Source organism: Puntigrus tetrazona, chromosome 7 (assembly GCF_018831695.1).
Source record: "Puntigrus tetrazona isolate hp1 chromosome 7, ASM1883169v1, whole genome shotgun sequence".
NCBI classification, from domain to species: Eukaryota; Metazoa; Chordata; class Actinopteri; order Cypriniformes; family Cyprinidae; genus Puntigrus; species Puntigrus tetrazona.
The window spans coordinates 8,065,223-8,077,118 of record NC_056705.1 but is presented as its reverse complement, the minus strand read 5'-3'; the positions used below and the strand labels follow the sequence as shown (position 1 = coordinate 8,077,118).

The 11,896-nt window shown below is 37.7% G+C and overlaps 2 protein-coding genes across 3 annotated transcripts in view; both read right to left on the bottom strand.

Moving 5' to 3' along the window:
* Positions 1-515: 515 nt before the first annotated feature.
* On the bottom strand, positions 516-11,224 carry LOC122348152 (protein mono-ADP-ribosyltransferase PARP14-like). 2 transcript variants are annotated; one of them, XM_043243421.1, is made up of 15 exons: positions 10,307-11,224; positions 10,009-10,133; positions 7,832-9,295; positions 6,727-6,960; positions 6,400-6,621; positions 6,261-6,318; positions 5,746-5,892; positions 5,603-5,662; positions 4,719-4,895; positions 4,193-4,375; positions 3,691-4,097; positions 2,591-2,828; positions 2,296-2,432; positions 1,847-2,024; positions 516-1,033 (listed from the first exon to the last, which is right to left on the bottom strand). In XM_043243421.1, exons 1-15 carry the CDS (start codon positions 10,473-10,475, stop codon positions 756-758), a joined length of 4,077 nt encoding a protein of 1,358 aa, XP_043099356.1. In that variant the 5' UTR covers positions 10,476-11,224; the 3' UTR covers positions 516-755. The 2 variants fall into 2 exon arrangements, with proteins under 2 accessions (XP_043099356.1, XP_043099357.1); XM_043243422.1 differs by having other exon boundaries at positions 10,009-10,128; positions 10,350-11,224.
* Positions 11,225-11,307: 83 nt separating this feature from the next.
* LOC122348153 (coagulation factor XIII A chain-like) overlaps positions 11,308-11,896 on the bottom strand; it is a 10,869-nt gene continuing 10,280 nt past the window's right edge. The window contains 2 exon segments of the mRNA XM_043243423.1: positions 11,308-11,642; positions 11,819-11,896. The exon segment at positions 11,819-11,896 is cut by the window's right edge and continues 59 nt beyond it. Of these exon segments, the coding sequence (XP_043099358.1) occupies positions 11,501-11,642; positions 11,819-11,896 (220 nt within the window). The 3' untranslated portion in view covers positions 11,308-11,500.

Sequence of the window (11,896 nt, the reverse complement as noted above, 5' to 3'; positions counted from 1 at the left end):
TTTTTATCTTTGGGTGAACTGTTCCTTTAATTTGGTGTAGCGTTGAGGTTTCGGATAAATATAGGCGCTCTGAGATGCTTTCACTTTTGCTTCATTTTCGCTTTTTCTATAGATGAGTAATGAATCCAAAATTAAACAGATCACCCTCAGGTGTTTTTAAATGGTAAACAAGCATGTTTAAAACATCATATTAGCAGGTTCAGTGTTTGATCTGCTAAATAAATGTGTCTTTTGTCGAAAGAATGTTTGCAGCTGGCGTATTTGCAGGTTTTCAACCCAAATCTTTGTATAATAACGGGTGACTCAAAGTGCTTGTTGTGATATACAGGAAACACAAACCAATCACAATTAATTAGGCAATCATCACAATGGCGTCTCTTCGACTTTCAAACATTTTAAAAGGCTACAAGTTAATGGGAGAATTTATTATTTTTATTATAATTTTATCCAAAACAACTGGTTTCTTTATGATAGCGGGAGCCTGAATATGACCAATGAATAACTCGGGGTATTTCATATGTAACTGTTCAATAATCTACAGACAGCTTTGTTTTGACGTATTCTGCTCATATTATCTTGTGAATTAGCTATTATTAACAATTAGATAAATGTGACAAAAACATAAAATGGTGTATGGTAACTAAATCAAATTCCCTGAATAAAAGCATTTCCTAAATGATTAATTTAAATGTAAATTCCCCTATGTAATGACAAAATCGTCTGGATCTCCAGCCAGTGATGGTTTTTGCTGAAGTTCATTTGAATGTGATGAGGTAGTCTGGATAAGCCTGGCAGTCGTGGAAAACCACGAACATGGTGGGATTCTGCATGTTATCCACCACGCTGTCGTAGAGGTCAGGTGCCACACGAACAGGGGGCGTCTTCATGTCCCCCTGACCCAGGGCGTAGTGACCCGTAAGCACACGAGCCACAAACATGAGCTGAGTCCCGTCTGCTGCTGGAACCGCGTAGGTAGTTCGGGCAGAGTAGCTGGCGTTCACGGCGAAGTACGTCCCGTGACCGTAGAGGGTGGCTGAGAAAGAAATCTAAAGTTAGCACCACCAAGAGGTTTAGTCTGCATACTGAACACCTAGTATGACCATCAGAAGATGATCTGTTGCTATATGCCAGATGTTAAATTATTAGGAGGAAGTTCATTTAAAGAAATTGTGTTTGCTCAAAAAGTATGATTGCTGTCTGAAATAGTTCACCCAAAAATGAAAATTCTGTCATTATTGTTCTGTTGCTCACCCTCAACCTGTATGAGTTTCTTGTTTCTTGATATTTTGATCTAAGTCTGTAACCAGGCTGTTTTGGGTCACCATTGACTTCCATAGTAGGAATAAAAATACTATGGAAGTCAATGGTGACCCAAAACAGTCTGGTTAAGGCTTAGATCAAAATATCTTCCTTTGTGTTTTGCAGAACAAAAAAATGAAAACAGGTTTGGAACTACCCGAGGGAGAGTAAATGACAGAATGTCCATTTTTGGGTGAACTATTTCTTTAAGTAGGAGTAATGGGAGGTCTTTAAACTGGGAGGCCACATGATAATAAGAATGTTGCGGAAGTAATATATCCACATTTTATTCATACTAGCCATGTTCATACTTAATAGAACATACTTTTTTTAACGGTCATGACGTAAGTAAGAAATGCAAATGTACTCAGACAGTACTTGATTTCAGGATCATCTTATGTCTGTTTGAGCACAGACACTGGATTTTCCAGCAATGTAAAAAAAAAAAAAAAAAAATTAATTTTTGGGGCAAAAAAAACATGCATTAAAAAATTACAAATATCGACCTTAGCAATGAACTACAGAACCATTAAAAAAACAGAATTACCATTTTGCCCAGCAAAGTTGCGATTAAAGTTCGACTGCATGATGGATGAGCAGGATTCCTCCGATGTGCCGTGATAAAGGATCCTCTCCGCCGCTCCCACAGGACCATTTCTGTTCTCAAGCTCTTTTTTACGCCCCTTGTATAGCCGCCGAAGATTAATGTTCTGGATACGCTGGACCTGTGGATATACAAAAATTTAAGTACATACATATTACATTCATATTCATATTGTAGAAGTAAACTTTAAGGACTGTAATGCATACTGAATACTGTGTAGGGACCATATCAATCAGAACACAGTAACTAACCGACTAAAAAATGTCAGACTAAAAGTCTGGCCCTTGATTTAACCCACAGTAAGTTTGCTGCCTTTGTTGTAGACTAACTCTAACTGTAAACTTTAAAAAAAAATTCCTGATGCTTTTTGTTGATTGCGTTGGGTGTCATACCTTAAGCACTGTTTTTGTGACGGTCTTATTAAAGTCCTTGCTCACAGTCTTGTACTCCATGGATGACCGATCCAGGTCAATCACCTTTAAGTGGTCGCTTTCAGTCATGTTGTCCCAGTAGATTGGCAAAGCAAAATCTGAAATGCATTGTTGTTTTTGTTTGAATATCAAGGGTGCTTCAATTTTCACTGTAACTGTAGATGAGTGGACAAAGATTTTATGTAACACCGTATCAAAACATTTTTTTAACTCACTGGGTGTCACATTTTCTCATGCCATGAAAGCAGTCACTCACCTGAAAGGTTCTGCAGTCGTTTGAGAGCGGTCGGCTGTCCTGAACCACATGCTGTGACCTTCATCTTTTGCAGATCCACAGTATATTTCTCACCTTGTGCATCCACTATTCCGTCTTTCACATCTGCCTTCTCAAGCTTATGATTAACTTTTTTTGGTAGTTTCTGCCAAACACCCCATGGGCCAAGAATGCACCACGTGACTTTAGTGAAGAGGAGAGCCTCTTCTTTCTCCCTTACCTTACCAAAAATATGTTAATAATAAAATAAATATTTATTTATAGTACATTTTCTTGAATATACTTAAATACTGAGAAAATCTCTGTACAAATTGGCCAAATAAAGGAAAAAACCTTATATATAAATATATATATATATATAATGTAAAAAAATTCTGCTTTTTACTTAATATCCTAATGATTTTTGGCGTTAATTTATAATTTTGAACCATACAATGCATAGTTGACTATTACTACACATATACCAGTGTGCTCAAAATTAAGATAATACATTAAAATAATATAGTAAACACTCTAATTTGCAATATCGAGCAGCAAAACAAGCCATTTTGTACAGTTCGAGAAAAACAAAAGGAAAATCTTTGTTTTTAAGTGTAAGAGAATAGTCTACAACTCCACATAACATGACTTGACCTTAATAACATAAATCTGTGACTGAATGTAATTCCAGTTTAATGTTATGACCATTGTGCATAAATGTTTTTTTCATAAATAAAGTTAATTCATTAGTTGTAATTTGTCCAGTGAAATTTTGCAACATATAAAGCACTAAATTATGGCATTTTATATGCATTATCTATCATTATAAGCTAAAAATCATAATTATATATGAATTATATTTTTTATATATTAAATGCAGATTACATGCACTGTGCACTCAAGTGTTTGATTCTGAAAACTTGTATATTCAGTTTATATTCAGTTGTGTTAAATGTAAATTATATATCATCAGATGCTTCTGTGATTAGCTCATGATTATATTAAATTTTGTATATGCATTATATTTAATTATATTAAATGCATACGATATGCATTGCATGTGCTGGTGATTGTCTAGAATGTCAATTCATTGTTTTTCTCACCTGTCTCCGAAGTGCATGTTGTATCAGTTTAACCACCTTATCCACTCCATCCTTCAGCCCTTTTACTTCCCATCTATTAGACTTGCTTATATCTAACTGCAGGTGCATTAAGTTCACTGTAGACAGCAGCCGGTCCATTTCACCCTTAGTAAGGCATCTAAAATCATCAGGAATGAAAGTATGTGTAAAGCACTGACTGCCATACACTCGCTGGAGCTCTCTACAGGCATCAGACACGTCACTGTTGGTAAGACCGATGACTAGAAATGCTGCCCTGCTCTCTGTATCAGGCAAAGATTTTACTCGAGAACTCAAGTCAATATTGGCCGGTAAGGAACTGCTCAATTTAGTTGAAGCCCAGTCACTGCTGCTGCTTGCACGGCTCCCCGGTACAAGTGGTGCAGGAGCTGAAGATGGTGAAAGTGCAAATTTGACAAGGTGCAAAATCTTTTTCATAATGAATGATAGACATGTTAAATAAAAGGGCTTTATTTATGCTCACCTGCCAACAGTGGTCTAACACCAAAGACCTGCGATGCCATTTCTTTGAACTTCAGGAAAATGTCCATCTCCCGCAGAATGATGCGAATACTTTTGAGATGTTGAAGATTCGCTCCTTGTAAACCTTTCTCTACTCCCTCTAGAATGGACTTGGCCACCACACTTGGATTCAAACCTCTTTGTCCTGAAAAGACCACAAATTCACCTTGACGTGGCTACTTCTGATGCCAAGCCATTTTTACTATTCCATTCATGCACATTTCTAATTTAGATAAACTGCCAAGCAGTTATTCTAAATGGCTACTTTTGCAATATCGGGAGTGAAAATGGACTGTTTTCCATTTGATAATGAAAAAATTACTAACTTCTATGAAATCCAATCCATCCGGATAAGACGTTAGGGTTTGTTACGAAATGCATTTTAACAAAACTACTATAAAAACATATTTTTTCAACAAATTCCAATGAACTACAAAGATTCTAATCATGTTAGTTTGAAGGTCATAATATATAGTGAAGCTACTGACCAGCACAGATCGCAGGAATGGCCACAGACCTGTAGCAGCCCTGGTCACACTGAACCACTATTTGTTTTACTAAGCTCTTGATAACATCAGGGTTTCTCTCTCCACAAACATGCATGATGGTTTTACATGGGAAGCCTCCTGGTGGGGTTGTGAAGATCTGCCCGCTCCCTACATGAGCTGCATAATGCATATATAAGAGTATAGTGATTACATGTTGCATGTGTACACTATTACATTATGACTGTATGTTTAATCTCTGTCAAATATTGTCATATCCTAACAAACCACACACAGTTTATTCATTTAGCTTATTCATTTAGTCCTTGTCATTTCTTGTCAAATCAACCAACTGAGAAACTTCCTAGTACAAATACTTTATTACCTCAATATGGGTTTTTTTTTTCTGGAGAAAGGTAAACATGTATAGTAAAAAAATTAAAATGTGAAAAAGCTCTTTTTCTCCAATGGTTTCATTGTTTAATGGCCAATGTCTCTGGGACTGAATGATATCTAAAATATAGCTTTAATTCTTTTGGATCTTTGGAACAAGAATATTTATGGCACTTGGCTATATTCTATATCACTATTTTGATATAAGAAAACAGATTACATTTCTAGTTTCTACATAATTTTTCTTTATACGTTCCTCTTAAAAAATATATAAAAAAGTAATATCTGTATGCATTGACCTACATTGGCTTTTGGCCACTGAAGATGTTTACAATTTTGCAATTTATTCCTGGAGCCATATTTAGATCCAAAAAACTTGAAAACAGTTTTTTCTCTGTGGAAATTTCTTTAGGGAAATTTCAGAAGAAATGACTACCTGATATGTAGTGATTAAATCAAAAGCCACGTTTACAAAAGTGGTTTATCTTTCTTACCAGCTTTCAGTTGGGCCTGGATTTGAGGCCCTGCCTTAGTAAGGATGTCTTTACACACTCCTGTGATAACAAAAACACTCTCTTATTGTCTAAGTAGTGTAAATGATGTTTAGGTTTATTAAAGTAAAAATCAATTTGAATACCTGCTATCTGGAAGTTCTTAAAGTCGGTGGTGTTCACGATGGCATCGGTAGTCTCATTAATGATGTCTCCGAGTACCAGACAGACTTCAATCCCATGTACTGGCATGATGATCTCATCAAGGTCAGAGGTCAGTGAGTGAAACAGAGCTGTGGTCAAAGTGGAAGACGAGTGCACAATAAATACCTTGTGTACAGGTGTACTTTTGGCCAATAAAACTTGAGTGTCATTTTGACATTGGATTCTCATTAACTAATAGTATAGTAAATTACAGTATACTTTTATTATACAGCATCATGTGTATGACGCTGTGCAATAGTTTTAAAAAATTGTTCATTTTATCTGTAAGTGAGCTTACTATACTTCCGTACAAAATAATGTAATTTGAAGTTGCATTATTGTGCGTAAAGCTGCTTTGACACGATCACTATTGTATTAAACACTACATAAATAAAGGTGACTTGACTATTGATAATTTGGGAATTAATAAGGCCAATGAATATATGAAATCTCTTGCCTTTTCCTCTGTTGTCCACCACTTTCGCACTCAGATTCCCACAGACTGTCTGGAACATCTGCAAAATATTAGGTCAGTAATAAAAATCACTGCAGTAAACTTCATGGCATTGAGTGTGTGTGTTATATAGATAGCTTACCTCTTCAGAATGAGCACAATTAGGCATTATTGCAATACAAATGGTGTGCAGATGACCAGTGGATACGGATAAAAATTCACAGATCTCCTGAGTTAGAATATTAATAGAGTCTTTGACCGGTATTGACAGCACTATGCCGGGTCCAATTACTGGCAATGCAATCGAACCCCAAGAGTTCTGCTCAAACAGCTCAAAAACTCTGGCAAGCCCAGAGTGGAGCGCCTAAGATCAAGACAAGACATACAAATAAACCTTATAGATCCAAAAGCCAAATCATCATTTCTCATTCATTTAAAACACACATTCAAACCAGTTTTATTGTCATACTTTTTCACTGTTGTGCTTATTTCCTTTTGGAGCACATTCTATGAAGAAAACCTTGGAGCATCCCAACGCTGGTGTCGCATCCACCTCCAGCACTTCTCCAGGCCTAAGAGTCTGATTTCCTTTTGCATTGTTGAAGTTATTTTGAAGCTGTTGTCCTGCTTTATTCAACAGGGATGATCCAATTAAGGTTGAGGTCATGTTTGTTTGGATCATCGGAGCCACAAACACATCTGCCTGTTAATTAAGTGAGTGATGATAGTTACTTAACAGTGCTGTTCAGAAGGTATAACATATTAATACTAGTACTGTTGTTGGGTCATATAATGTCCAATTTCCACAAGTTGATATGATTCGTTAAGGTCTTAATAAAAAGTCTGTAACATAGTATGATTAAAATTTCTCATTGGTAGCATAAAAACACCTTTATTATCCTGTCAAAAATAGCTCATTTCAAAACTATCAGTATTGTGTAATTTTTCTTTAAATGTTAATGAGCTCTGCTGACTCCGCCCCTCTCCAAGCCACTCTCTAAATGATTGTTTACTTTAGTTGCATTCATCATGACATTTGCTAATTAGCACGTTATTAGGAAAGGCTATTTGCAAAGATTCACTAAAAAACCTTGAACAAACTTATGTAGGTCAAGCTAGATCACAGACGCATTTAGACAGTTTAAAGGAGCATTCTCTGCAGAACCAAACATAACGTTAATCCTCTGCTGTCTTTAGCAACTAAATTATGTTCATTATTACAACAACAAAACACCTCAATCATTTAGGAGTCATTCTTTTCTACATCTCAGACTGATGACAGCTCACTCAGTGCAGGTCTGAGGTAAGCCTCCAGTACGGTCTGTGCTGAAACGCTACTGTCAATCAAACTCTTGTGGGAGGGGCCTGTCTGTGTGACATCACAACAGTGGCTCAGTTTGAGAAAGGGGTCATTTTAGTAGAATAAAAAATGCACTGGGTGGATTTTTATCATTAGGGTGGTTGTGAACACACACTGCTAACACACTTTTCATTTCAAACAACTTGTAAAAGTGCATGTAGCATCATATGACCCCTTTAACAAGTAATCCGAAATAAGGACACTTCAGCCTTACCTGTTGTTGCTCAAGGCCACCAACCACAACTTTAATGTTTATTTTTTCGTCACGATCTGTAGAGTCTTGGTAAGAAGCAGATGGCTGGAGACTGATACTGCTTGTGTTTCTGGGAATTTGAACTCTTTCTTGCTTATCCTCAATAGGCAGTATCACAACCATAAAAGAATTCTTCACTAATTGCAAGTTTCTTGCACCGTCACTTTGAAAAAACTGTTTAACTCCGGGTCCTTTCACTTCACATTGTTTAGTGGCAAGATTCGGAAGAAATGAAACCAGACCGTCCTTCAAACTCTCAACTTCACAGCGAGGTCCAGTGAGGTGGACGCATGGGGTAGGCAGACATGTTGTCTTTATATCCACACTGCTTTTCTTAACACCGGCCATCGCCAAGATCTCAGAGAAGTGCTCTGCCATTTCTGGCCTGGGTAGAGGCAGGGAGACATGATGGCTCTGCTGATTTCTTTTATATTCCAGTAAAATGTTCTTCAGTTTATCAACTTCAGTAGTGAAGCCCACCAGTTGCACTTTGGGGTCAGGGCTTGATTCATCCTGGTATTTAAGCTTGACTTTAACGCTTCCACGATTGGCCTGTTTGACGGCTTCCTTCAAATCCTCCTTCAGTGTATTAGATGCAGATGACTCCAGGCGCACAGTCTCCAAACACACTTCTCTCTGCACAGCAGCGGCTGCCTCCTCTAGCGCTCCATCAGACAGACTCAACAGAAGAAGATCTGAACCTGAAGCCTCCAGCACGACCGGGCTGCGGAGGCTCTGCTGAAATCTGTTTTGGAAGTGCTGTATACTGCCACTTGATTCCAAGAAGGTCATTAGATCACGATGTGATGGGATCGTCTTCTCTTTGATTTCTAAAATTAGCTCTTGCAGCTTGTTACCACCTGCTTGGACCTCTTCCTCTGAACCCTTCAGAAGAACAACACCCACTTGTTCCTGTGCGATCTTAAGGGCTGGTAAATTAGACCTCACGTACTGCTCAAACTGCTCTTTGATGAGATTGAATTGATTCTCAGACATGTGGCACTCTCGATGAACCTGCTGTTTTTCTTTCAAACCACTTATACACATTAATTTTTCCTCCACTTCATTTTGTTCTCCAACCACCACAGTTAGGCAAGTCAAATCTCCATATATTTTTACGTTCTCACTTTCGAGCAAGGAGATTTCTTCAGATGTGTCGCGCTCAACCTCAAAGTGGATTATATAGCGTGTCCTTAGTTCCTCAATCTGTTGGTCCACCCCACGTTCCCATGTCTGCAGTGAACCGGTGTCTTCAGCGGCTGGGTCCCTCACCACCACCAACTCTTCACAGTCAACGTTGATCTGGAAAGTGCTGGAGAGCGCAGAGAGAAGTTTCTTCAAGTCTGAATTTGCCTTTTTACATTCATTTAAGTAGCGTAGTAGATAATAGTCCAATTTAAAAACCTTCTCCACACATTTAGCACTCTAAAAAAAAAAGAATAAATAAAATAAAGGCATGCATTATTTTAATGTACAAAATTCATCGTAAAGAATATGCAAGAGAAGTGAAATTAATTTATCAGGCTGAACACAGCCTTTCTTTATAGTCCAGTCTAGTTCCAATCTAGTTTTTACCTGCTTGATATTTGGGATCAGCATTTGGTGGCTTAAAAACATGTAAATACAACCAATAGGAAACTATTTTGCGAAAAATGTACAGTACAAAATTTATAGTCCGCTTGGAAGTTGCTGCCCAATTATTTCAGTGTAGTGATGTATTTCCAGTGCATACCAAATGAACAGATGAATAAACTTTAACTAGTCATGCCCCCTTATAAGGTTTATTTTTTATAAAGTGGTCTTTTGTACTATCATCCACTCATGCAAGTTCATTATTCGAACTGAAGCTACTCCCTTGGACGGTCACTAAAAGGCACCCGAAGGCCAGAATCAAAATCGTTGAATATTTCTATTTCTATTATGAAAGTGTTCATATTGCCCAGACCTCCCTTATTTTCAATCCTTCATTAGCAGGTGATTTCCAAGAAGTACTGTATATAATTACTTTAACTATGCAGACAGTTTCTTTCTTGGCTTCTGGAAAAACTTTGAGCGTCTTGTATCAGCAAGAAACTACATACAGCACATAATATGAATCAAAGCAAAATAGCTTTTGGTTTCAGGACTGTGTCACTTACCTCACTTGCAGATGCTTTCGGTTGTTTGCCGCTTTCAGCAAAGTTTTCACATCTCAACGAAACACGGATCTCCTGTCCTTCTATATTGATGACATGATCCTTTCTTTCAAGCACTCTTTTCTGGGCTTTGAATACAAACGCTTACAGATTAAACATGCATTTAAAGCGCTCTTATTGCAAATCGAATATTATTATTGTTTTTGTCAAGCTTGATTAAAATAAAAACATGGCGCTGATTATAAAATAGTGCAAAATAAATCATTATTACTGCAATTTAAAAAAAAAAGAAAATGCTTACTTTCTTCTACCATAAAACTGATCATGTAAGTATTGTCACCCACTTTGCTGATCTCACACTCTCCCCCTCCAGACTTTCTCTTGATTTGAAAGTACTTGTGAATATGTCCAAGTTCTGCATCTGAGAGAACGCCTGCCTCAAAAAACACAGCGTGCTGGTTGCTCTCCATTTTTAATCTGTTGCTGCGTTGATCTTTGACATAAATACTGGTGCTCCGACGCTTTCACTTTGCTTCGGCTCGTATTACAGGCTTCTATGGCCACTCCTCCGGCTTCAGCTTGCTGTTGGTCAGTGACCATGCCCCTGAAGAGCTCTCGTCCTGTACACTTCAGTTCACATCCTGCTCCAACACACCTGTCTGCGATTATTAAACTCGGCCTGCGTCCCAATGTGCATACTATCCATCCTAAAATCGATGTAAAAATTAGTAATTTTTAATACTATTTAGGGCAGATGGGATGGATAGTGTGCACATGTGACCGCAGAACAACAAGCAGTCATGCTACGAAACATACGTTTTTTTCAAGAACAATGGTTTTTGGTTGCTAAAGCTCTCCTATTATAGGTTATGAACGGTTTATATTTTTGGTTTTGGGAGTTCAGTGGTATGTATGTATGCATGTATGCCAATAATATGCATTTATTTTGACCTTAACCCTGTTTAAGATTAGTAAGCAAGATAGTAAGATTAGTAAGATAAGTAATTTAACCAGTACTGCCGTATTGAGTAGACTAGATATTTCTGTTTCGCTAGTTTGCCATTTTATGGCTAACCCCAGGGATGGACATATGGACGATGTGTGCAAAGCACAGTTGTTGTTGAGTTGATGGAAATACAAATGAATATCCATTACATTTAAAAAAAAGACAGAAGTGAATCATTCATATATTGCCAAGACTCTTTTAAAAGCTAAGCGACTGTAAAAACGATTGTATTTGATCTATCTTTTTTTGCATTTGTCCGTTAGAACACACACACAGATTTTCATCCACTGCAAGAATTATGCTGATTATTCATTTTAATGGCACAGAATCATTACATAAGTGATAACTTTGATACGGTAAAGTATTAATCGTAATCATAATGTAATATAATGCACTGGTAACACGCTTGAGTATGTTTATAGAGCCCATGCTGTGCTGGAGTTTCCATAGTACTACGGCGATCTGTTTGTCAGCTTCGGTCTGTGCGGTTTATTGCTGGACGGTGAGCTCCGTCTCTCCATACACCTGTCTGAGAGCAGCGCAGTCTAGACTGGCTATCAGTTTAGTAGAGCCGGCCCGTCTGGGACTGAACGTCTCCGTCCACGTTATAGAGGTGCCTGGAGCAATCAGACTGGAAAACACATCAGAACAGACTTACATCCGTACATTTCAAAGGGAATCGATCCCATGACACCAACTTGTAAACAGTAATAGACATTTGTATATGTATACACTTTGACTATTTCTCAATTTCCGTGATAGACAAATGTACTGTAGAACATTTAGCATCGATCTGACGGCGTTCACCTGTACTGCTTGCGTTTTAAGGACATGATCCCGGGACCCTCCATACGCAGATCCACATTCTCCAGATTGAACTTAAAC

Coding starts and splice junctions, on each gene's coding strand:
- LOC122348152 (XM_043243421.1), bottom strand. CDS start 10,475: ATGGAGAGCAACCAGCACGCTGTGTTTTTTGAGGCAGGCGTTCTCTCA. Junction 2,829..3,690: donor AACATGCACTTCGGAGACAG/GTGAGAAAAACA, acceptor ATTTTTGGTAAG/GTAAGGGAGAAAGAAGAGGC. Junction 2,433..2,590: donor ACGACTGCAGAACCTTTCAG/GTGAGTGACTGC, acceptor AATGCATTTCAG/ATTTTGCTTTGCCAATCTAC.